Source organism: Lytechinus variegatus, chromosome 17, assembly GCF_018143015.1.
Source record: "Lytechinus variegatus isolate NC3 chromosome 17, Lvar_3.0, whole genome shotgun sequence".
Lineage (NCBI taxonomy): Eukaryota > Metazoa > Echinodermata > Echinoidea > Temnopleuroida > Toxopneustidae > Lytechinus > Lytechinus variegatus.
The window spans coordinates 10,549,213-10,571,585 of record NC_054756.1 but is presented as its reverse complement, the minus strand read 5'-3'; the positions used below and the strand labels follow the sequence as shown (position 1 = coordinate 10,571,585).

At 37.8% G+C, this 22,373-nt stretch overlaps 1 protein-coding gene across 3 annotated transcripts; it reads right to left on the bottom strand.

Annotated features, from left to right (window-relative positions):
• Positions 1–1,411: 1,411 nt before the first annotated feature.
• LOC121430986 (hemicentin-1-like) lies at positions 1,412–17,443 on the bottom strand. 3 transcript variants are annotated; one of them, XM_041628436.1, is made up of 14 exons: positions 17,327–17,443; positions 15,510–15,723; positions 13,277–13,440; positions 12,558–12,935; positions 11,584–11,919; positions 10,955–11,254; positions 9,924–10,244; positions 9,203–9,541; positions 8,525–8,794; positions 7,225–7,347; positions 6,869–6,970; positions 6,024–6,146; positions 5,094–5,189; positions 1,412–3,980 (listed from the first exon to the last, which is right to left on the bottom strand). In XM_041628436.1, exons 1-14 carry the CDS (start codon positions 17,364–17,366, stop codon positions 3,604–3,606), a joined length of 3,183 nt encoding a protein of 1,060 aa, XP_041484370.1. In that variant the 5' UTR covers positions 17,367–17,443; the 3' UTR covers positions 1,412–3,603. The 3 variants fall into 3 exon arrangements, with proteins under 3 accessions (XP_041484370.1, XP_041484369.1, XP_041484371.1); XM_041628435.1 differs by having other exon boundaries at positions 6,024–6,149; positions 17,327–17,442; XM_041628437.1 differs by lacking the exons at positions 10,955–11,254; positions 11,584–11,919 and having other exon boundaries at positions 6,024–6,149; positions 17,327–17,441.
• Between the last annotated feature and the right edge of the window lie 4,930 nt (positions 17,444–22,373).

Genomic DNA, 22,373 nt, shown 5'->3' with positions numbered 1-22,373 from the left:
ACCGATTCACTCCCGATTCAATCGTCCCTAGACTTCTACTGAATTACCCAATCACCCACACACTCACTCATTAAGGCACAAATAACAAACTCAATATCTCACTTATCCACCCAGGTAATCAAATCAATTAATAAAACGCAAGTGTATTTTCATGATTTTAGTCAGAATTTCTAAATCTTATTCATTAATATATGACATCAGACAAAAAATTTGATTTAAAAAAGGGACCGGGCTCAAAAGACACCCCGTGACCGTGATTTTAGTTCTTTAGTTCAAACCTTGCATATCCTTCACTTTCTTGCAGAAGATTAGACTTTCTTCAGAGATCATGCTCTCACAGGTGGCATTCACCATCCTGAAGTTTATTGTAAATTACCAGAACCCCCCTAATATATTGGTAAAGGATTGAGGAAAATCCATCAAACATTGAGAAAGTTGTTAGAGTTTTCAAGTTTTGGTTTGTGACGTCATCGGCCCTATACAAGCAGCTGCACCATAAGTATGTGATGGAATATAAAAAGCATAAACTTCAACTTTTATTGGTTCATGATAACTAGAAATATATTGAAGGTACAATACAAATGACGTCACAAATAAAAAGAATATATAAAACTTTAAAAAAACCTTTGATGGATTTGATGGAAAAAATAAACAATAAACCTAGATTTAACTGGGACACATTACGCTCCTTAGTATAAACAGCGGATATCAATAATGTGCTGATAACACATACATGTACGAAAACCGGATGTGTTGGGCCTATTAATAGAGAGATTTCGATTGTCTGCGACTGCAACGTATTCCTAGTTCACCGGAAGTGGTGACACCGCTCGTTCAGTATCACGTTCGTACATTGATAAAAACAGTTTCGATTTAAGTCGACGTACCCGTACCACGCCACAGCATATACCAGCGTGATAGCGAGCGGGCCGTGGGCCGATGCTTGGCCGGAGAATCAGGCGTAGCATCACGCTACGAACCAGTTGGGCGACTGTGGGTGCAACATTTGCACTCTTGCGCAAAAAGCCGAAAAAACACGGTTGTTTGGAAATGAAACATCAATTACCTATCGGATATGTAGTGTCTGAAAACAGGACACACTAAATGTAATGGAAAAGCTGGTAACAAGCAGTAATTTGCAGTTTACCAGCCCTGCTGAATCAACGAAACTCGAGTGTTGATGCGGCTTCATTCATTTTTGCCAAGCTGGGATGACGTCATCATGTACGAACTAGCGCTCGTTCGAGCACTATGACACCGAACGTCAAAACCCTCAAATACGAGTCACAGATTTGGTCAGTCAACGAGAAGGCTCGTCACAGATTACTTCGCGCATGCGCAGTGCTCCCAAAATTCCTTAATCTCGTACGTCCACATGGCACGTCACAGAAAACGAAAGGTCTCAAATGTCAAGTTTCAACCAGGAGTCGGTTATCAGGTTATAGGGTAAAAAAACAGTGATCTGATAATCCATTTCCGATTTCCTACCTTATACCTTTTTTCTCGAATATTGTAGTAATTGTTGCAAATGTTAAATTATTATCGATAAATTATGGTACTTTTTGTTTTAAGCACCTCTAAATATCCATTATTATTATTGTCATCATTATACTGGAGTGGTGAATTAGGCTGAAAGTTCTTCGAGGCAGAGTAGAGCAAATTGTAAAATGCATAATCATACTCTTGAACGTGTTAAATTATGATTATCTCCCTTTAAATGTTCATTACTGGATGTAGTATCAAACAGATTTCTCAAGACATGTTACTGATAAGTGTTATCTTGCGCCGCGATTTCATGAGATTTTAGTCCCTCTTAGGTATGACCCTCTGCCATATGCTGTTATGCAAAAAGAATAGAATAAATACAAAAAGAATAGAATAAATACAAAATAGCACACGAAGGGGGACACATCTCCCGTCTCCAGGGATCACATCACATGACTTCAGCATTTCTCGGAAATCCTAAACTCATCGTGGTTTAAAATTAATCAAATCTAAATGCACCATAGAACATCATTATAGAACATTACTATTAAAACTTGGTATAGATCGCATGTGTATGACGTCAAAATATCATAGCGCCCTCCCTCGGAGGACATGAAGGCATATCAGAGATGCGCCAGCTTGTTCATTCAAGCTTAGCTTTTTGGAGCTGCAAGAGGAATTATCGCATCAAGTCTCACGTATGGAAAGCAAAGACTTTATCATCTAAGATGGCGGCGTGATGTCGTCAATGTAAATGGGCAAACACAATCTATGTAAAGTATAACCATGGTGATGAGATACTGTGCTCGCGAGGGTTATGCCTACATGGCCCAACTTTAGCAAAAGGAAGCAAGTGACGCATCAGTCAAATTGAGTACATTGAGTTATTGTTTCTGCACGTTCAGGCAAAATTTGGGGAAGAAATTATCGTTCTATGGAAAGATAATGAGGAATTATGCTGTTAAGTTGAATTGACGCCCAAATGTATATGACGACGAACACACGTTGGTCATTTACGAACAAATTTCACTTTTGTAACTTGCTTCCTTTTACCATAGCACGGCAGTACTTAGTGAATGCCGAACGTAAGACCCTCTAGTAATTTTAAAGGTGGGTGCTCTACTGACATGGCTCCAGCATTTCTATAACATCTACTTTGAGAACTATAGACTAAGTACAAGTATCGGGTCCAACTCAAATCATGTAAAATGTGACAGAGAAAAAGTGCATTGCAATATTCAACATATTATTGTAATATCATTCTTTTTATGCACTACAGCAATTTCGATAACTCGTAAACCTAGAAATTGGAAATGTTTTATTTTGTATTAAGACAGTCGTGAGAGGACGAATTTGCCGAAAATATATTTTGACATTGCACAATGAATAAATATAAAATTCCAAAAACAAGTGGACATTCTATGAAAGTACATGAAAAGAACATTATAGTAATAGGCTCTACTGCACCATAATAGATCATATACACGGTGTGTGGAAAAAAAGTTGCGCCTTTGATCTTAATATTTATCTTAACATTTAAATTTGAAATATTCTGATTTTTATCAAAAAGATTATATACACGAACAGGAATCTATTCATCTTCAATTATCTAATGTATGAAGTTTTATACAACAACATACAGATGATTAAAGGTCAAATCCATTTTAGAAAAAGTGATTTGAATATACCTGTATAGAGAATGATTAAACAATCATAATGCTGAAAATTTCGTATAATAAGAAATCTATGACGTGAAATTACCTTTCATAAAACAACTATCTGCACAGCTATCCACGTGACATGGCATCTAAATGAGCATGTTGCGGAACATATTAAAAAAGGTTTAAAGTATTTATTTACACACTTTGTCGAACCTGCCAAATATCAGTGTATCAAAACAGACACTTGCTATGATTAATTACACGTGTATCCAATTATCTCTACTACTTTGGACATGACATGCTTTCTGTGAAAGATTATTCAACTGTATCTAATTCTATTAAGCCTCAAACATAAATAGAATGGATTTGAACCTGTCATCCTTTATAAATCTTCAAACAATACCAACGCACCACTATAGGGATTCAGCGACCATGCATGCTTCCAAATTCAGCAAATTTAATTACGCTTGGTATTAACATAGAGTGTTCCATCCGGAGAAGCTGGCGACCTTCCCCCGATCGGAGTCGCTCCGGTAGGGACGAAACTCCACTCGGAAGCGGCTACGGTACCTGGTAAAGGAGACAGTTTGAAGCCATCCGAAGGAGTCATTGGGGCGTAGGTATCCATGCGTTCTTTTCCAGAAGGGGGCATCTTCAGTTTAAGGGCGGGCGCGGTGAAGATGGTGGATTCGTACGTGTTCTGCGCATGGGACGGATCGGTTTCAGAACTGGACGAATGCGGCTTGGGTGGCGATACGGAATAGGTGCAGCAGATCCCGGAGTCGGCTCTCTTCAAAGGTGTAGAGGTGAGCAAGTTGGTATACACAGTGTCCACTACAAAAATGAAAGGTAACAACATTGTGAATTTGTAGTTCAGAAAATGCTTCTTTGCGACAGCCACCCTCACCCCAAGATATATATAATCACAGTGTCCACTACAAAAATGAAAGGTAACAACATTGTGAATTTGTAGTTCAGAAAATGCTTCTTTGCGACAGCCACCCTAACCCCAAGATATATATATAATCACTTTGGGTGGCTGTCGCAAAAGGCTGTCAAAATTAATGGACAAGTCTTAAAGACCCCCCCCATGAGTTGGTTGTGAGATTATCCATGAGTGTGACGGGTCAATTCGATTGTTAACGCCTGGTGTTTTATTCATAAAACGCTATTGTAGGCCCATTGACAAAGTCTCTAAATATGCAACGACCTTACGAAATCATGTCCAATTATAATGGATTAATAAGACGCCTGCATCATTCACCTAACGAGAGGCTGCCAACGAAAACGAATTCGTTTAATGAAATTATCAAAACGCAAATATTGTTTTAGAAATTATTTTCCTTGACTCAGGAAATGATTTTGAGACGCAGATTGATGAGCAATTATTGCATTCTAGAAAAGTCATTTTCTCTTTTAAAACTCAGATATCGTCATTTTGATCTCCAAAATACACATTTAAATAGCATATTCATTTATATTTTTCACTTTATTTGGGTAACCACGTATGCTTGATTAAATGAGAAACAATTTAAGATTTTTTTCGCATCTGAGTTCTGCTTTCATAAACAATTGTAAAGGGTGTTTTTGTTTATGAGGGGTGCCAAAATAATGACACCCCCCTGAATTCAACAATCGATAGGCACTCACATGACAGCAATTTTTTCAATAATTTTCTTCGGGTCATTCTCTGACTTTTTAGCCTCTTTGATAATATCTTTTACTTGACAAGTTTTTTTTTAAACAATGTTTAAAAAAAAAATTATTGAGTTCTGGATTCTAGCCCCTTGCCCTTGAGCCTGTGGCGTCACCTCGGTCTCCCCCCCCCCTCATAAACTTCCGATTAACATCAACTTATTCTGTTGCCGATTGGAACTTTGTGGTCCCTTAATTCGACATTTCATAAGTCAAAGGGTTAAGCGTCATCTTATCTTCTGAGAAACCTACCTGATTGGCTGCCCACAGCGTAATGGGCAAAACCGGGACTGGAAGGTTGTAGTCCGTCCACTCTCATGTCCTCATACGCAAAGAGATCACATGGGTCTGTACAAAACCAGGATAGCAATATCAAGATTACTTTCTGAAAAGAAGCAGTGTTGATCTGAGGGGTATCAGACGAAAATCATGCACCAAACCGGAAGGAGGTTTGGAAGTGTGGGGGGGGGGGGAATGTAACCCCTTTCCAGCCCAATATGCATACAATTAGTGTACTGCACTGCGAAGTGGTGGTACCAGTTTTGCACCTTTCGAAAGGCTGTAACTTGAGGTTTATTTTGTTGTCTTATACTCATATTTTTTCAGGGACGATTTTGCCCGCTTAAAGAGTGTTTTTCTTCTACCATACTCATAAACTGTTTAGTGAGAAACCCATTTTAATAGTAATGTTCCCTTGTCCACTCTTATTACCATGCTCATCACATGCTGAAACTATATCGGTTTGACATTATTTTTTCGTTCACCAAACCAATATATTTTAGCACGTTCAGTTCCTTCTAAAGGATCACATACCGTTTCCAAAACACATTTATTCTGTTTGTCAGTAGAAATGAATAACAACATCAAAACCTGTAATTTTGGTGACTTAATCCAATCTATATTACAACCAATAGATGACCTCTCAAAGTATATAGACCGACGTTTGAAAACACTGTTATAAAACAAACATGACTATACTAATCATAATAGGCATGATAAAATCGAGAATGATGTTGGCTTGATATCGATAATATTTCAGTAGGTATAATTTGAAAGTAATATTTGGCGTATGTTTTATTTTCTACATGAACCTGACTCAGCCTGAGATCGTTTGGGGAATCTGCAAGTGTGGCACTGGCAAACTACCACCAGATAGCGGAAACTTCGATTGGTTTGTCCTACCTGTGAACGGGCTAAGCTGGAGGGTCTGCGGTGAAGACGCAGCTCCTTGTAAAGCTGAAGATCCCATGTCCATGTAATGGTTCATAGCACCCCGTTGTATCTGGATAGGAGAACTGATGGCGGCTACTAAAAGAGGACACCGAAGAAAAAAAACCCAAACAGGTAACATAAAAAATGGATGAAAGGTATGTTTGTACCTCATCATTGTCAAATTGGAATGACCTTCTTTGAAATGGAGTCTTAAAAAAGAACTTGACACTTCCTCATGGTCGGTTAACAATATTGCTACAGTTAAGAACTGTATGTGAATAAGGTACACTTTAAAACTTAATAGACTCTATCTATCTGCTATCATCTCAGGATTACTGGGAAAACGTGAATAATGTACAGAGTATACGTAAAAACTTGACAGTACTTTTGATAATTTTAGTCACTGGACGTACACATGCAGAACTCGTAAATAGATCAATATATAATGTAGACCTGTAAGCTACGGAGGTGATCAGAATAGATTTTTTTTCATATTTAGTTTGAAACTGGAGGATCGGTGACACATCGCGAGTGTAACTAGCCCCCAAAACAATGCACAAGAAAGGTTTTCAAATAACATGCCCCCTTGTGTAAGGATGCATTTATTCTGGACAATAGGGGAAAGGAGTGATATGCATAAGATTGCAATATGAACATTTGATACCATTGGAAAGCATGAAAGATAACACCAGAGCATCCTTGAATGAAAGCTGTATGATTGGTGAACCGTCTAAAAATCAACTGGACAATCATCTTCGTCACAACAGAAGTAATCTTAAGCACGTTATTTGCAAATATGCCTCTTATGTTCTTACCTCCATCTCCTGCATGAAGACTCTGTTCTGTTGGCCTACGTCTGAAGGAATTCTGGATCCTTCTGGAGTCCCCTCGATCAGGTTGAATCGACCTAGTACGTCCTGATACAATGAACATTCAATGAAACAATGATTTCGTTTTTACTGTACCTTATAAAACTTTCAGCCAACTGCTGACATGATGAACCGAACGGCTGTGCGGTTTCTTGTTTGCAAACAAACGCCTTAAAGTCAACATCTATTTTTTTAAAATAAATATTTCGACCTTTCAGAATCAAATATAATCTTCCTAAATTCAATGGTTTCATACAGTGTTGAAAATCATGAATTATTTTACAATTATAATAAGTGAATACCTTTCTTGCTTCTTTTGCGACAAATGATGAATCCCCCTGAGAAACAGAGAATCCCGCCGATTGCTGCACCGACCAATATTGGAATCAGGAGAATGTTGATTGGTCCTGTTGCTTTCTGAAAAGCTATGGAATCCAATAAAAAGAAAAAAAAGAAGAAAATTTTGTGGAACGTAAAAAAATCGTTGCAAAAAAATTAAAGCAAATCTGTCATATACCTTGAACAGCCCCTGCACTCGTCATTTGCCAGGATTATTACGTTTTACCAAGATCATTTGGGCAAATAAAGCAACCTATACCTCTACGCCCGAATTAGAAACAACCCTACTACCCCCTCCCTGGAGATATGTTCAATGAGGATAAATGCATCTGAAGAAAATGAAGAAAGGAGGGAAAGGGAATGTTTAAACTGAAACTAAAGGACTTATTTTGGACTACAGGTTTCACACGCGTTATTATAACATGAAGACAGAAAATATTCTTTTGGACCAACACAGTTGTTTTATTTCGAAGTGGACATAGCTGCTTGGCAGAAACATGATTTGCCGTCCAACACCGATTCTTGGAAACGTAATCACTGAACCTCCTTTAACTAACCGGTGAAGAAATATCATTTTTTTTTCTTTTGGCAATTTGACTGGAGCATGAAGGCTGATTTAGATGATGAACGAGATCCATGTTTCATGCACGTTGATTAATGTCTAATATGACCCAGTCAGCACAGGACGTTGATAGTACAAAATGAAATCCCAGTTACATTACTTGTCGTAAAAATTAGTACCCCCTTTGTAACCCTTGTTTGATATGGATTTTCGTTTCAGGTGTGACATCTTCACCAGCTCAGGATCAAACTATTCCTGGTTCTTTCCCAAAGGATGCAATTCTTGGATCATGATCTTATATTTACCCCAAAAACAAAATGTATCAGAATGGTCTGAAGCATTCCCGTTTTTCAATATATATCAATGATCATATCATACTCAACAAAATGCAATAAATGTCTAACGATTTTATGAAAATGGTAATGAATACAAAGCAGAAAAAATTGTCTTGAAAGTTTCATTTGCATGATTTAACAAACATTTACCCAAATAGATGAACTGCTTATCAATCAATATATCCATGTTATAGAATCATTTTCTCCTCCCTAACTCCTACAGATATGTGATATGTTTATCTTTTGATTAATCAGTCTATCCCGTTGGTGCAGATTTCCTCGAATCAGTTTCGATTTAATAAGCAATGGCGAAGAATTCGATACCTGCGTGCAATCTTGAGAGATGAAAGTGCAAATTATTCTTACATGGTCGAGGTGGCAGCTGACTGCTACAGAACTCCTCGTAGAAGCACACCCTCAGCCCGAGCTCAGTGTTCTCTAGCCCACTTTGGACCTGGACTACTGTCTCATTGGTTTGCAGTCTGAAGCAAGTGGCGCCCAACTTCCACGCTTGGGTATTTACGAGCTTGTAATCCACGTGAACGCACGGTATGGTAGCGGCCAGTGCCGGCATGAAATCACGATCATAACGCACCGTCAAAAGGCCAGTCCTTGGGTCATACACTGAAGAGATATCTTCAAGATTTAGGTATAAGTAGAAGCATTAAATATCCCCTCCTCGATAGAAACTTTAAGCATCTATAAGCGATTTCCCCAAAGATTAGGTTGCCCTAATCACCTAATTGCCGATATCCAGACATTGTTTTATAATGTCTATGAAAAGTGTATTTGTCTAATGTTAAAGTAATGATAACTAATTTTGCCATCAAATACAATTCCTTTTTATTGAACCACGGAATATCATATTTGCTTCCTGAAGGAACACGACGTTTTTATTCTAAGTGTTTGTTCATACTAGGTAAGACCTACCTGAAGGTATGGGAATTATGAGTTAAGGTAGAAGGCTCAAGCTTTCGATGTTGTTCTATATCAGAATGGAGGTGAATTCGAGTATCAAAGTACATTCAATTTACAGAATCTTACCAGATGCATTGCCAAAGAAGGATACTGTATAAGTGGAGCCGATGGAGTTCGAAGCCTCGCATCTGACCCCTTGAACTTTCGCATCTACTCCCGCCGAAGATTCGATCACCAACGTACTCTGCACAGTCACCCGATCAGACCCACCCCCGTCAATAATGGTATCGACCAGTGAGATGACGCCAGGTGTAGATGCGTTGATTGGCGAATCTTGAACCATCCATGGACTGTACCATTCTATCGAGGGGTGTGGATTCCCACGGGCTGAGCAACTAAGCGTAATGTAGTACTCATGTTGCGACATTATCATGTCATTTCCAGATTTGAGAAGTTTCGGTTTGCCTAATATCAAAGAATAATTGTGAAAGAATTCTTCCTCGTTTTATCAACAAACAATTTCTTCCATCTTTGACGAGTTTGAACCTCTGCACCCAACAGATTCTGTTTTCAGCACTTTGGTTATAAAATTCTGTGGCGAATCGGTGTAAATCATGAACTCGACTATCCACTTGTGGACGTCAGACTGAAATAATTGTTTTATTTGCAAGAATTTATGTGGAAGCTTCAATATATTGGAGATGTCACTTGTACCTTGTTGATTTTTCACCTTCTCATTATGATTCCTGATATGTTTAACTTAGATTGCATCCTGAAGTGTCAGTAATAAAAATAAACTATCTTTAGTATATATGGAACAATTATTCAAGAAGAGTAGATTACTCACAATAAACATTCAGTGGACATTCCGCGCAGACATCGTTAGTGCATCCCAAAATCACGTTCCGCGCTGCACAGCACCGGACGAGCTTCCCGTGGTCATCGGCGTCGAAACCCCTCGAAAATAGAGACGAAGAGAAAAACCCCATTGTGGTGTTACTGCCACTTAATGTCTCTGACTGATTGACATGAAGGTCTTCGATACCCTGTCCGTCGAGCGTCCACACTAAGCGGGGAGAGGGGTTCCCCAGTGCAGATCTGCAAGTGATGTCACTGGGTTGGCCAGCCGTCACGGGTGGGCATGATATGGAAAGGCTGTACGGACAAACTGTTGGCAAAAAATGAGGCAAAAGAATACAAATCATTGTAAAGGTGATCTAAATACCATTAGTGAATATTATTGTTAATTATCAAGGTGCAATCAAATTATTCAAAAACAAGGTGAATCTTCGGTCTAGCTTCGATAAAAAAATTGGGTTTTGTGAAAATGGTATTTAGCTTTATCTTGGTCACGGATCAGCTTGTCTACGTTTTTGGCCTGGGTTAGAGCAAACTCGTTACCATAGAACTAGACATAGTTTGACTCATTTCGGTTCTATAGGCGCTATTGTGCATCATATCCCGCACGGACCGGAATGGGTCATCGGTAACACAAAATGTAGTACAAAGAGAAATAACCTAAAACTAAATGACACGAAAACCAAATGACACGAGCATGAAGAAACCCATCTTGTCATATCGAAAAGACAGATTCCTAACAAAATGTGCAAATGCCTAAGAGAGAACGTATGATATTTATTATTGATTTACAAGGATTATCCACATGGATAAAAAATTACGTGGTATAATGTGATACTGGTGCCATGAGTGTGGTTCGCGTGGGGGACATGGTCTACAAGTGAGAATATAAAGCCTCTCCCCAAAATAAATCTTTCGCATGAAACAGTGAAAGGTGCTAGTGAAGAGCTATGTCAAGGTCAGGAAATCTGCCAAAAGCGGTAACTTAAGATATTGTGGAAATGCCTGCAATGAACTCACATGAAACATTCAAAGACACCGAACTGTTCATTTCCGTTGGTTGGACTGACGGAAAACGGACGACGCAGGTGACTTCTTTCCCGTTCATAGTTCGGTTTGGGTGAATTGTCAAATGGCTTACAACATCATATCGCCATCGTTTCACAATCACAGTATCAAATTCGGAGGTAGAATATCCGTCAATGAGCCATTCGATGTCTGCTGGAGGGTACCCATGCAAGGCGACGCACTCTAAAGAACTTGATCTTCCCTCCGTGACGGCCACTGATATGTTTGTTATTTGTGGAGGGTCCGGTGGGCCTGCATAGGTATTTAGGAAGCAAAGTTACCATTAAAAAAATGTCACGTCGTGATCCATTGTAGAGCTTTTTGAAGAAATCTAAAATGAATTCAACTAGTTTTTATATGAATGAGTGTACGCTCATGGGATTCGAAAGAGTAACGATAGACCAATTGACAGGATTCTGGTTACTCGACCTGAACTTTCTTTCCGGCATGAAAAAAATTATACAATTAAAATATCATCTCCAGGTCAACTCGCGTGCTAATGACACCCTGTCTTTATGCAAGTCCCTTCAGTCACATGCCAACAAGTTAAGTCATGGGTCAAAAATTCGAATTGTGCCTACCCAGAACGAGCAAAGTGAAATTCGTTTCCACAGGTCGAAGATTCAAAGCGGAAGCCGAACAGGTAATAGCTTTGCCATGATATTGTCGGAGAACCTTTCCCAAGGTCAGGCGACTGGATACGTCATAGAGATCTTGATCGTCGTACGGAATTACCGTCCTCGTCACATTGTCTGTAATCTCGCCATCGCCAATCCACCATCGTGGGACGGTTGCCGGCCTCGACCTTGTGCTCATGCAGACGAAGGACACCTGGCTGTCCTGTGAAACGTTCAAGCTTCCGGTGTCAGCCAAAGGCCGAAAATCACCGGTGTAGACCCGGATGTAACTCGGAGAAACTGTCCACAAAGTTTTAAGAGGTGTGTTAATCATTTTGTGTCGGCCATATACATATTCTTCTCCAACTCCATCAAATATTCAAGCCAGAATCTTACAAAGTGCAGTTGTGAGAGACAAAGAAGTGTGTAGAAGAAGAAAAAGGAAATTAGATCAAGCAATACAAAGGAAGGTAAATAATAAATTATTAGAAAGAATAAGAATTAGAGGAAGAAGATGATAAAGGGGAAAAAAGAAGAATACAAAGAAGGAGCCGAGGCACGATAGGAGATCCTAAGATTTATTCTTAAGAACAAACTCGTATTTTCTCTGATTGATCAAATATGCTGTCAATTAATTTTAATTTTAGCTTTAGTTTTTCTCAGTAATCTCCTTCCGGACACTTTTAATAAATTCTACCTAGTATAAAGAAATAAAGAGACAAATAATCAACTTATACTTGATATCACTATCCAGTTAATAACAGAAACTATAAACAATTTAAATGAAATGGAATGATAAGCCCATATCAAATTGAATTAAAAAACATAGAAACAAAGTGCATGTGTTAGAGTGTGTGTTGGTGGGGTGTGTGCAGATTGTGTCTACAATCTTTTCATACGTCTGTACCCATTGAAAAGAAGTTTTGATATAAAGTTACCTAACACACTCAGTGTGATGGAGACAGATAAATCCTCACGTAACCCAATATGATCGCAAGAGCAACGGATGATCGCTCCGTGGTCTTCATCCCTCGGCGTCAGGACAAGTCGCCTTTCCGTAGCGAAGAATTCCCATCCCCTCGACGACGACGATGAGGGCCTGATTAACGATGTTACATTCTCCGGTGCGGCGTAGATCAGGTTACGGGCTACTTTCAGTGTTGGGTCAAGTTGCCAGCTCAGGTTAGCCGCCGGGCTGGATGCTGGAAAGGCTGCGCAAAAGATGGTGTACGGCTCCCCTGAAGCTATTTGCAAAGGTGAGTTGTGGTCGATCAGTTGATGGCTTGCGTCGTAGATTTGAAGATAACGTGGTACGGCTGAAATGAATGGCACATATGAATATAACTATCGGGTTACCAGTGCTGGTAACTCCTTGATAAAACACTACAAGTGCAGAAAAGATAAATAGTATAGATGAATACCCCGCCTAAAAGATTACTTGATCGGGGTTTAAAAAAAAACACCAAGCCACGATAACGCCATATGTTTAAACTGATCAAGTCATCTTTGAGGTTCGTGCTATTCACTCCAATGTAGTTCTTAATAGGTCACATCTTGGGGCAAATAAACGTAAACTTTGACATAACCTTGTAGACTAAAGGAAGGGGGGCGGTATGTTCCGGATAATAATATGTTTGCAGTGTGCTTGTGAACTTACCGTAAACTGTAAGTGTTATAACGCTGTCTTCAAAGCCCATCAATGTTGCGACCTGACAAGTATAGTCCCCTTGATCGTCCAAGGTAGTGTTCGTGACCGTTAGTAATCCTCCATACTGCCAGCTCGCATTCAGTCTCAGCTTCGACGACAATCCGCTGTTGTACCTTTACAAACGGGAAGTTTAGGAATGGACGAATGATGATTTCGGGGATGTGACTTCAGCACCCCACCTGTTTTATATCCAAGCATGTCAGCGTTCGAGAACTATTTTCAAAAAATCTTGCTTGAATGTAAAACTCTATAACTTCGCTATTTGTTACAAGATTTTAATGAAAGTTCGTTTTTTTTCTAGGAGAAAAATACTCCATTTATGTAGATAGTTATTTTAAGCCGATCGAGTACCCCTTTAATACGTTTAAATTTACATTTCCTTTCATTTTAATCTATAGGTAAAATAATTACAGGGGTCTGCACGACAAACGTCACTAGTATATCATGTGAAAGCGAGGCGTCCGGTTATCTTGGTTTTGCAAAGGAAATGTTTACGAACAAATCGATACAAGGTGATTACTTTACAATTATGAAGTGAAAGTATGGATAAATTATATTAATGAAATTAATAAAACAAAACATAATGCACAGAATAGAGTCTGGTACTTTCGCAGGAAATAATTTTTAGGGCCTGTATATTAGGATGAATTAGAAATTGGTCTTCTTTGTATGTAACTTGGCAAATTAGTGTACATCTCAAAAGGATCACAATTATTTGTCAAGGTCTCTAGGATATTTCATGCCAGTAATAAAATATTACTTCTTTTACTTTTTCTTCATTTCCGTAAAGTATAGGCTGTATAGTTGCTAGGGACTATCGTATATAAGAAAGGGTCAGATTAAGCACCGTTTCAAATTAATAGAAATGAACCGAAACTGTTCATGAACCGAACGTGTGCGCACACGCCCGCGTGTGTGGGTGAGTGTGAGGAGGCCTACTTTTTTTTTTGGGGGGGGGGTGTTGCGCTTGAATCACAATTAGCTGCCCCATACGACTGTACCTCAACTCAAGTCAGGGAATGGGGTGGGGGGGGGGGCGCTAATGAACTGCAACGCTACCTCTAAAATCTGTAAATCACAGTTTTACGTTAAATCAGCGTTTAATCTTGTCACAATGATTCTTTCTTTACATTAATTACACCTCCTTTAATTATCGACCCCTCCCCCATTTTATATTTTCGTTTTCTTTAGCTGCTGTTCCATGGCGCTGTTTGTGAAGTTTCTACAACTTTACGAATAATTGGAATAATGAATGTTGAATGAAATCCTGAAGTTTGCAGAAGGTTAAGAGTATTTTTTTTACGTATGGCCTTCCGTTCCCCTAGAACGTGATGACATTGTTTCCTAAGATACTCTGTACATGAAATGAAGCCATGTTAAGTTCCATCAGTCAACAAATTCAAAACAGGTCTTAAAACATGCTTATCTAACTTGTACCTAGCCTCAACAAAGTGAACTCATCAACACTTCTCTTCCTCTCCTTTGTTTTCTCAAGCGCATATATAGACTATTTATGTGTTATGCGCTATTCAAAAACTGACCATTATTAATATTTTTAGTGGTCACTCTTACCCAGGTGTAGTAATTTGGGTACCCGGCAGGAAGAAATTCCCCGGGAAATTCCTTTAATGCCTCCGCGCCCGATACGAGTAACCGTGCTACATCCAGAATAATAGTGTGCAACTTTTAGAAACATTGTATTATTAGAGCTGCGAAATGTTGTTTATTATTTTCATTATATTTTAATCACCTTGCCTGGGATTACCATAAATAGGAATAGCCGCTGATTTGACACGTTCAAGTTAGTTGTTATTTCTTAAATTTTATCTGTAACCATCATAACCATACTATTTAAAAAAAATCTTACACATCCATTGAACGTATAGTTACACTAAGTTCAATGGCTTTATTTAGCAAAACAGAAATAAAGAAGCAAAGCATATGGATTCAGCTTTTGTGAAAATCCATACGGAATAGCTTATATAGGTTAGGGACTTAGAGCGACAGCCGATGAAACTACTAGAAAATTACAGATATGCTCTGTGCTTATGACCAAATAGACACATCCAGAGTTTAAGCTTGCCTTTTACACTGGGGGTATTTTGATTTAGCGGCGAAAGGAGTGTTTTTTTTCTTATTATTTATTTACAATGGGGGGGGCATTAGTACTGCGCCTGCTTACCTTATTCCCGTAGAAACTCTATAGGATGCCAACTCGACCTCATTCGCTGGGTCATTCTTTGGCGTAAACTTCCAAAAGAGAGAGTCAAATTGATCCGGAGACGATAGGGCTGGCGAATAGTAACAAGTGAGCGATGCGTCCTTTCCCGCCACAGACGTTTCCTTTCCATTGGGGTTCGTGTGTAGTCGCAAACCACTAGCGACATACGAAAAATCTGATTGTAAAATGAATAAAAGACGAGAAGGCAATTCCATACACACAACTGTAAGAACTGGGGCCCGTTGCATAAAACTTTTTACCTGAGAAAACTCAGGTTGTTTTTACCAGAGTTTTTGCCCTGTGTTAAAGTCAATGGCAGAAATCAGACTAACCTCAGTTTTCAGTTTTTACCAGAGTTTTCTCTGGCATGTCTGGTAAAAATTTTTATGCAACATGCCCCTGGTGTCCCTATATAGAGCCTACATCCTTATTCGGTGTTAAACTTACACCTTGAGTTAGCTTGTACTGCCAACTCGTCCACTCACTACATGGTAAATACTTTCATCTATATAGTCTAATGCCATTCCGTCCATCAACATTTCGTCCAAAACGTTACCATTTGGTCCATAAACAAATATGTTTCTTACGCTCATCATTTCGTCTCATTACCAGTTGGTATAATATCCATTCCATTTTCATTCATTTTGCACAATTTAACAATTTGGTCCCATCAAACCAAATGGTATATGGATTTAATGGCTATACTATATTAGACGGAATGGCATTAGAGTAAATGAAAGTAGACCATGTGGTGAGTGGACAAACTGATACTTAATCCAAAATTTAAATTAAATTAAATAAAAATTAAACCCGATTTCAGAATACGGGATCAAAGAGCGTTAAATTAAGAATTAATAAATGTATTGCTGTAATAATGTCCATTGGTGTTGAGCTAACACTGTAAATAAAACACCGGAGTACAGAGTGACCGGTGGATTCCTTGATGCACACCGGAAAACACCACAGGTTTTGCTAGTTGTGTTTTGATTAACAGCATAAATGACAAGTAGAGCGAATAATATCAGTAATGTAACCCCAATTGTTTGCCCTATTTTTGAAGGGTAGGGGACGGACAAGCTCCCAAACGTAAGGACGACGCACCTCAAAAGTTATTAAACACTAACACGTGGAACCTCTAAATGGTGTCCTATGATTTGCATATTGATGTATTTTGCCAGGTGAGGAAAATCTATAAAAAAAATCCGAAATGACGTAACCAGCATGAGCAAAGCGAACAAAAGTATATACATGTATATATAACCCCCCCCCTAAAATTGTACGCCTATTCCACATAACAAAAATTTGTTTGTGGAAACAGAGCTTAACGATTAAAGCTCAAGGATTGATAAACAATAATAATAACCCGATTTTATATAGCGCTTAATACATCGGAACGACGTATCTAAGCGCTTTCCCGATATATCATTACCCCGGTCATCGGATTCAATCAGTCATTCCCGCACACAATGTGTGCACACCCTCCATTCCATTGGGAGTATTTCAGTCAGTCGCTGGTGAGGCGCACACAGTACTGGACAAGCTACAATGACTTTCATATCCCACCGGGTACCTACTTAGCACCTATGTCAAGAGTGGCAAAGTGTGTATTAACGTCTTGCCAAAGGACGCCAGACCGTGTTGGGATTCGAACACTCGACCCTCTGTTTACAAGGCGAGATTCAGAACCACTAGACCCCACGGCTCCTCCACATCTTAAAATTTGGCGAATTGAAGAGCAGAAAGTAGCAAAATAAAGGAATAAAATTTAAGTAACTTACCAAATACAAGATATCCACAAAGGCAGACAAACAACATCATGATGCTATTCCTTTCAGCTCTCCTTTACATTGTTCGAAAGATGGTAAAATATTAATCTAACAGTTTCGAATTCAGATAATCTTTCCTCGGGTAATATAAATGATCAATTGACCTTTCAAGGACTTGACTTACACGAAATCATTATCCATTTCCGACGAAAGATCAATAATAATTAAAACTATTAAATAAAGTAATTGTAATGAATACTTATAATTGCGCTTTGATAGTTTCGGTGAAAGATTTTTTTTTTCAAAACAGATTCGACAAAATATGCAAGAAAGTAAACGACAAGAAGATATGTTCTTTGTGGTTTCGAATTTGGCTTGCATCAAATGAGCTATTTCCGACGTTTACGAAAGTAAAAGAGCAATTGAATTAATAATTATATTAATTATATGAAAGTACTAAAGACCATAGCAAACAACAAAGAACAGACACTGAAAAAAAAGAGTCTCACTTGGACCTTATAATTCTGTATTTAAAACGTCATGAAGGTGTATTATTGCTGTTTACTTTTACTTCCTAAAATTTTCATTGATTTTGTGCTAATAAAGTTCATTTTCTGATAAACCCTCTTCCCCCTCTGAATTCCATCTTCAGCTTTGACTTTTATTCCCTATACATCTGCTCTAATCCCCCTTCTTTGATCTCTCTCTCTCTATCAATTTCTTTCTCCATCTCTTTCCCTCGCTCTTTCGCCCCCTCTATCACTGTATGCATTGTCTGTCTCTTGCATTGCACTTCATTGGCTTCGCTTCATGTGATTTAATATGTTTTGATCGTTGTTTGATGATTATAAATTTCGGACCCATACATTCTTTGTTTCATGCATTCAGTTGGTATTCGTATTACATTTTTCTAGTCATCAAAAGAATCTGCTATCGCTAGTGATAGTGTATAGATTGTGTTTCCCATCGTTCATTACACATAGTATTCTGGAATGCAGATGTCCATGCATAAATTTCATTTCCTTACTGCCATTACTCTTGGAGAAGCCCACGAAGCACAAGCTTTGTTATTTAGTTGGCCTTTCCAAAAAATGCACGTTGAATTGTAATGAAACACACGGTTCTAACCTTCTTTTTTTATATTGTTTGTTTTTAATATTCTTGCTATTTATTTCCACTGGAACTGTATATATGGCGAGTGTATAATCTTGTTCAGGCCTTATAGTACTTCACTGTGTTTTACTTGGATTTTATTTAAATTTAATTAAGTGAAGTTGGTTGATGAATTCTCGCAGATTGGTACAGCTCATCGCGTGATAACACAAGTTATGGTATTCTGAACGTTGAACCTGGTAGGTATTTAAAGGTCAAGTCTACCCCAGAAAAATGTTGATTTGAATTAATAGAGAAAAATCAGACAAACACAATGCTGAAGATTTCATCAAAATCGGATGTAAAATAAGAAAGTTATGACATTTCAAAGTTTCGCTTATTTTTAACAAAATAGTTATATGAACGAGCCAGTTACATCCAAATGAGAGAGATGATGATGTCACTCACTCACTCACTATTTCTTTTGTTTTTTATTGTTTGAATTATACAATATTTCAATTTTTACGAATGTGACGATTAGGACCTCCTTGCCTGAAGCACAAATTGTTAAAATAATGGAATTCCACGTGTTCAGGGAAGAATGAAACTTCATTTCACATGACAATGACAAGAAAATCAAAATATTTCATATTTCAAACAATAAAAAGCAAAAGAAATAGTGAGTGAGTGACATCATCAACTCTCTCATTTGGATGTAACTGACTCGTTCATTTAACTGTTTTTGTGATATGAAGCGAAATTTTTGGATTGTCATAACTTTCTTATTTTACATCCGATTTTAAATTCTTATTATTTTAATGGGGAATGAAACCTTTGGAAGAAGTAGGCTTGTGTTGAAACAGAAAAATCAAATAATAAGAACAAAGAAAGTTTGAGAAAAATCAGACAAATAATGAGAAAGTTATAAGAATTTAAATATTGCAATCACTAATGCTGTGGAGATCCTCCCATACTTTCCCTTTGATGGACTATAAAATACCCTCAAAATGTCTCTTTCTGCTTTTCTTGTAGGGATACAAACTCTTATCCATTATGTATTCTTTAAAAATCTGTATTACATGCCCTCCTAAAGAAAGATCACGTGATCTACTGATAGATGCGATAAAAGAGACAATTTAAGTGAAATATATGCCAAAGTAATGGTGAAAGTTGTTCACAAGTGACATCACACATCTTTGTCGCATTTCCAATTTGAGGATCTCCATGGCATTAGTGATCGCAATATTCAAATGCTCATAACTTTCTCATTATTTTTCAAATTTTTCGCAAACTTTTGTTGATCTGTTTCTTTGATTTTTCTGTTTTAACACAAGCTATTCCAAAGGTTTCATTCTCATTTAACCATCTTTTAGACTGCACATTATATAGACATGATAGGCCGTGTTTTCGCATACTCCTTCATTCATGACCAAGATAATGTATAAATTGATTCATTGAAAATTTATCACATTTTCGAATTTCCCATTCTTCTTATGTCACAAAATTAATTTGTTGCAAACAGAATTAGAATTATTTCAATTAGGTGAATTTATTAATCGCATCAAAAGATTTAGTTCATACGTGGGTGATGATGGGATTACAAGGAATCTTTCGCTCCACGTTACTCGAAGGATTAAAGAAATAAAAAGAATATAAACTCTTCAAAAAAAGTTTGGAAATCTGAATATCATCGATAATTCCTCCTCGGCTCTCGTAAATATCAATGTGTGATTGATACCAATAAATAGATCCTTGAATTCTCTTTAAAATGATACACTACATGACATGATTATGGTTCACATAGAAATGCAGTGCCTTGAAATGCGGGGCAAGGCCAAAATTAAAAAGTTGCAAAATGAAACAATATTTGAAGTCACTGTTATTTTTTCCGTGGTGATGAGTGTGTTTTTCAGTGGTTTCTCTGTTTTCATGCACCTCAACATCAACGTTAACATGGAATAAAACACACCTCCGCACAAGCAAACACATAACAAACAACCGTGCATGGGTATTTAAAACCAAGACTCAAACCATGTTATCTTTCAGAACCATCACTACATAAACCACAACAAAACTTAAAAAATGAAGAAGCAAGGGCTTCATTTTAATTGATTTCTACCTATATTGACCCAGACAAAAGAATCATGTTCTTTATCATGTTTATTGACCCTTCATGATTATTTCTGCTCGTTTTGCAGCTTTTCAATTCAGGCCTCATCTAACACTTTTGAATCCTACTCTTTTCGTGATGGCATGATCGTAACAAGCATGGTATAACTTTAAAGAAAATCAAATGATCTTTTGAATGATATCAAATATGCCTTGTGTAACATTGGGAGTTGCATGGGAGAAATTAATGACAAAACTCGGATTTCCTAATTTTTTCTAGGAGTTTATACGTATTGTCAACCCCCCCCCCTGACAAAGCACAAACAAGAAGTCTTTGTCGAAAATCGGTAAATCAAAACAACAAAGTCGACCTGGGGTCTGGATAAGCGACATGTTTGCATTTTTTTCCCCGTCAGTTCCGAAACTTAAAGAGGAAACTGCTGTTCCGGTTCACCACCTCTCAATAAGCCAGTTCGTAGTTCCTTTCTGGGCATGATCAAAAGATTCAACGCATGATCAGAAGAAGGTCATTTGTACTAAAGTGACATGGTGCTTTAAAATCTAAATGAGATAAGCACCAACTTTGATGTCTTGATTATTCATATACTCTTTTGAATTGTCGTTTTCATTTACATCCACAAAAAACAAGAATGCTTCCACGAACGACTGGTATTTCAGTTTGTCAAGTACATTGTGCAACATGCTAAGATATGCATTCAAAGTAGGAATGCAACAAATACCTTAATTAAGTGTTCATTGGTGTGGTATTCTAGTCACCTGGTCTATTCAATTTCTTCATCCTGCTATGTAAGGCAAGCTAACGTAATATCTTGCTTTGAAATCTGCCTATCATGATGAAAGAAATGAAAGGTCATTTGACCAAAATTGCCCATGAAGTAACTACGAACTGGTCTATAAAGACGGGTACTTTCAATACACTGATGCGTTCTTAAATTCGTCGTGCGGCGCGGAACGAAAAATTCCTATTATTAAATAGTACAGAAACCCACGAAGCAGACGTATATTAGCTAGGAAACATTTTGTGCTGTACAAGGAACTATACGAACTAATTTCATTTAACAATCATATAGTACTCAATTACAAGAAATTTGAATTTCTTTAAAATTAACCAGAATAACAACTAACATATTTCTAGACGAAGTAAAATTATGATCACGTAATCACACATAATGATGCTCTGTATATTTTCCATAATGTATCTTACTGCATAACACAGATGCAAACATGAAATCGAACAGATTCTAGCAAGAATAAAGAGCATTCAAAAATGACTAATAGTTCGAGATCGATCGTGTCATCCTAACGAGGAATGTGTCTAGTTTGACCCAATTTGTCCGTTTGATAGTGATATAAGGTTATACAGTCAAACACTTTGTAGTTGTCTCGGGGAGGGGCATGGGTTCAGAGCCCCTACTGTCTGCACAGCAGTAAAGCATAATGATTATAAACGATTAATTTTGGCCTCCCAAAAGATGAATATATATTTACACATTTTTTTTAAGCAAACGTAGATGTTCATTGGGTCGAGGAATGTTTATGCGTGTTTCGTGTAACAAATCCTCACACTTCATTGTGCAACGTCTTCTTTAAACAATGTTGTTTCCCTCAACTTAATATTGGGTAAACTTTTTATTAATGGGCAACAGAGTGGCATGGTCAACAACCAGATTCTGCTCATTTAGGAACATGTACATAATTATGGAAGACATCTTCTGATGGTTAAGTCGAGATCCCATTGGTAGTGGCAGTGTTGGTAGTGATGGAACTATAAATGATAGTGACGAAGGAACCCTTACTTTTCGCATTTACTACAGGAAAACTCTCTACAACGCACCAA

Excerpts from the sequence above, each read along its gene's own strand:
- LOC121430986 (XM_041628435.1), bottom strand. The coding sequence starts at position 17,366 with ATGATGTTGTTTGTCTGCCTTTGTGGATATCTTGTATTTG. Across the intron at positions 15,724-17,326 it reads TTGTGGATATCTTGTATTTG|ATTTTTCGTATGTCGCTAGT; the intron begins GTAAGTTACTTA and ends TTTTACAATCAG. Across the intron at positions 11,255-11,583 it reads TTTCACTTTGCTCGTTCTGG|GCCCACCGGACCCTCCACAA; the intron begins GTAGGCACAATT and ends ATACCTATGCAG.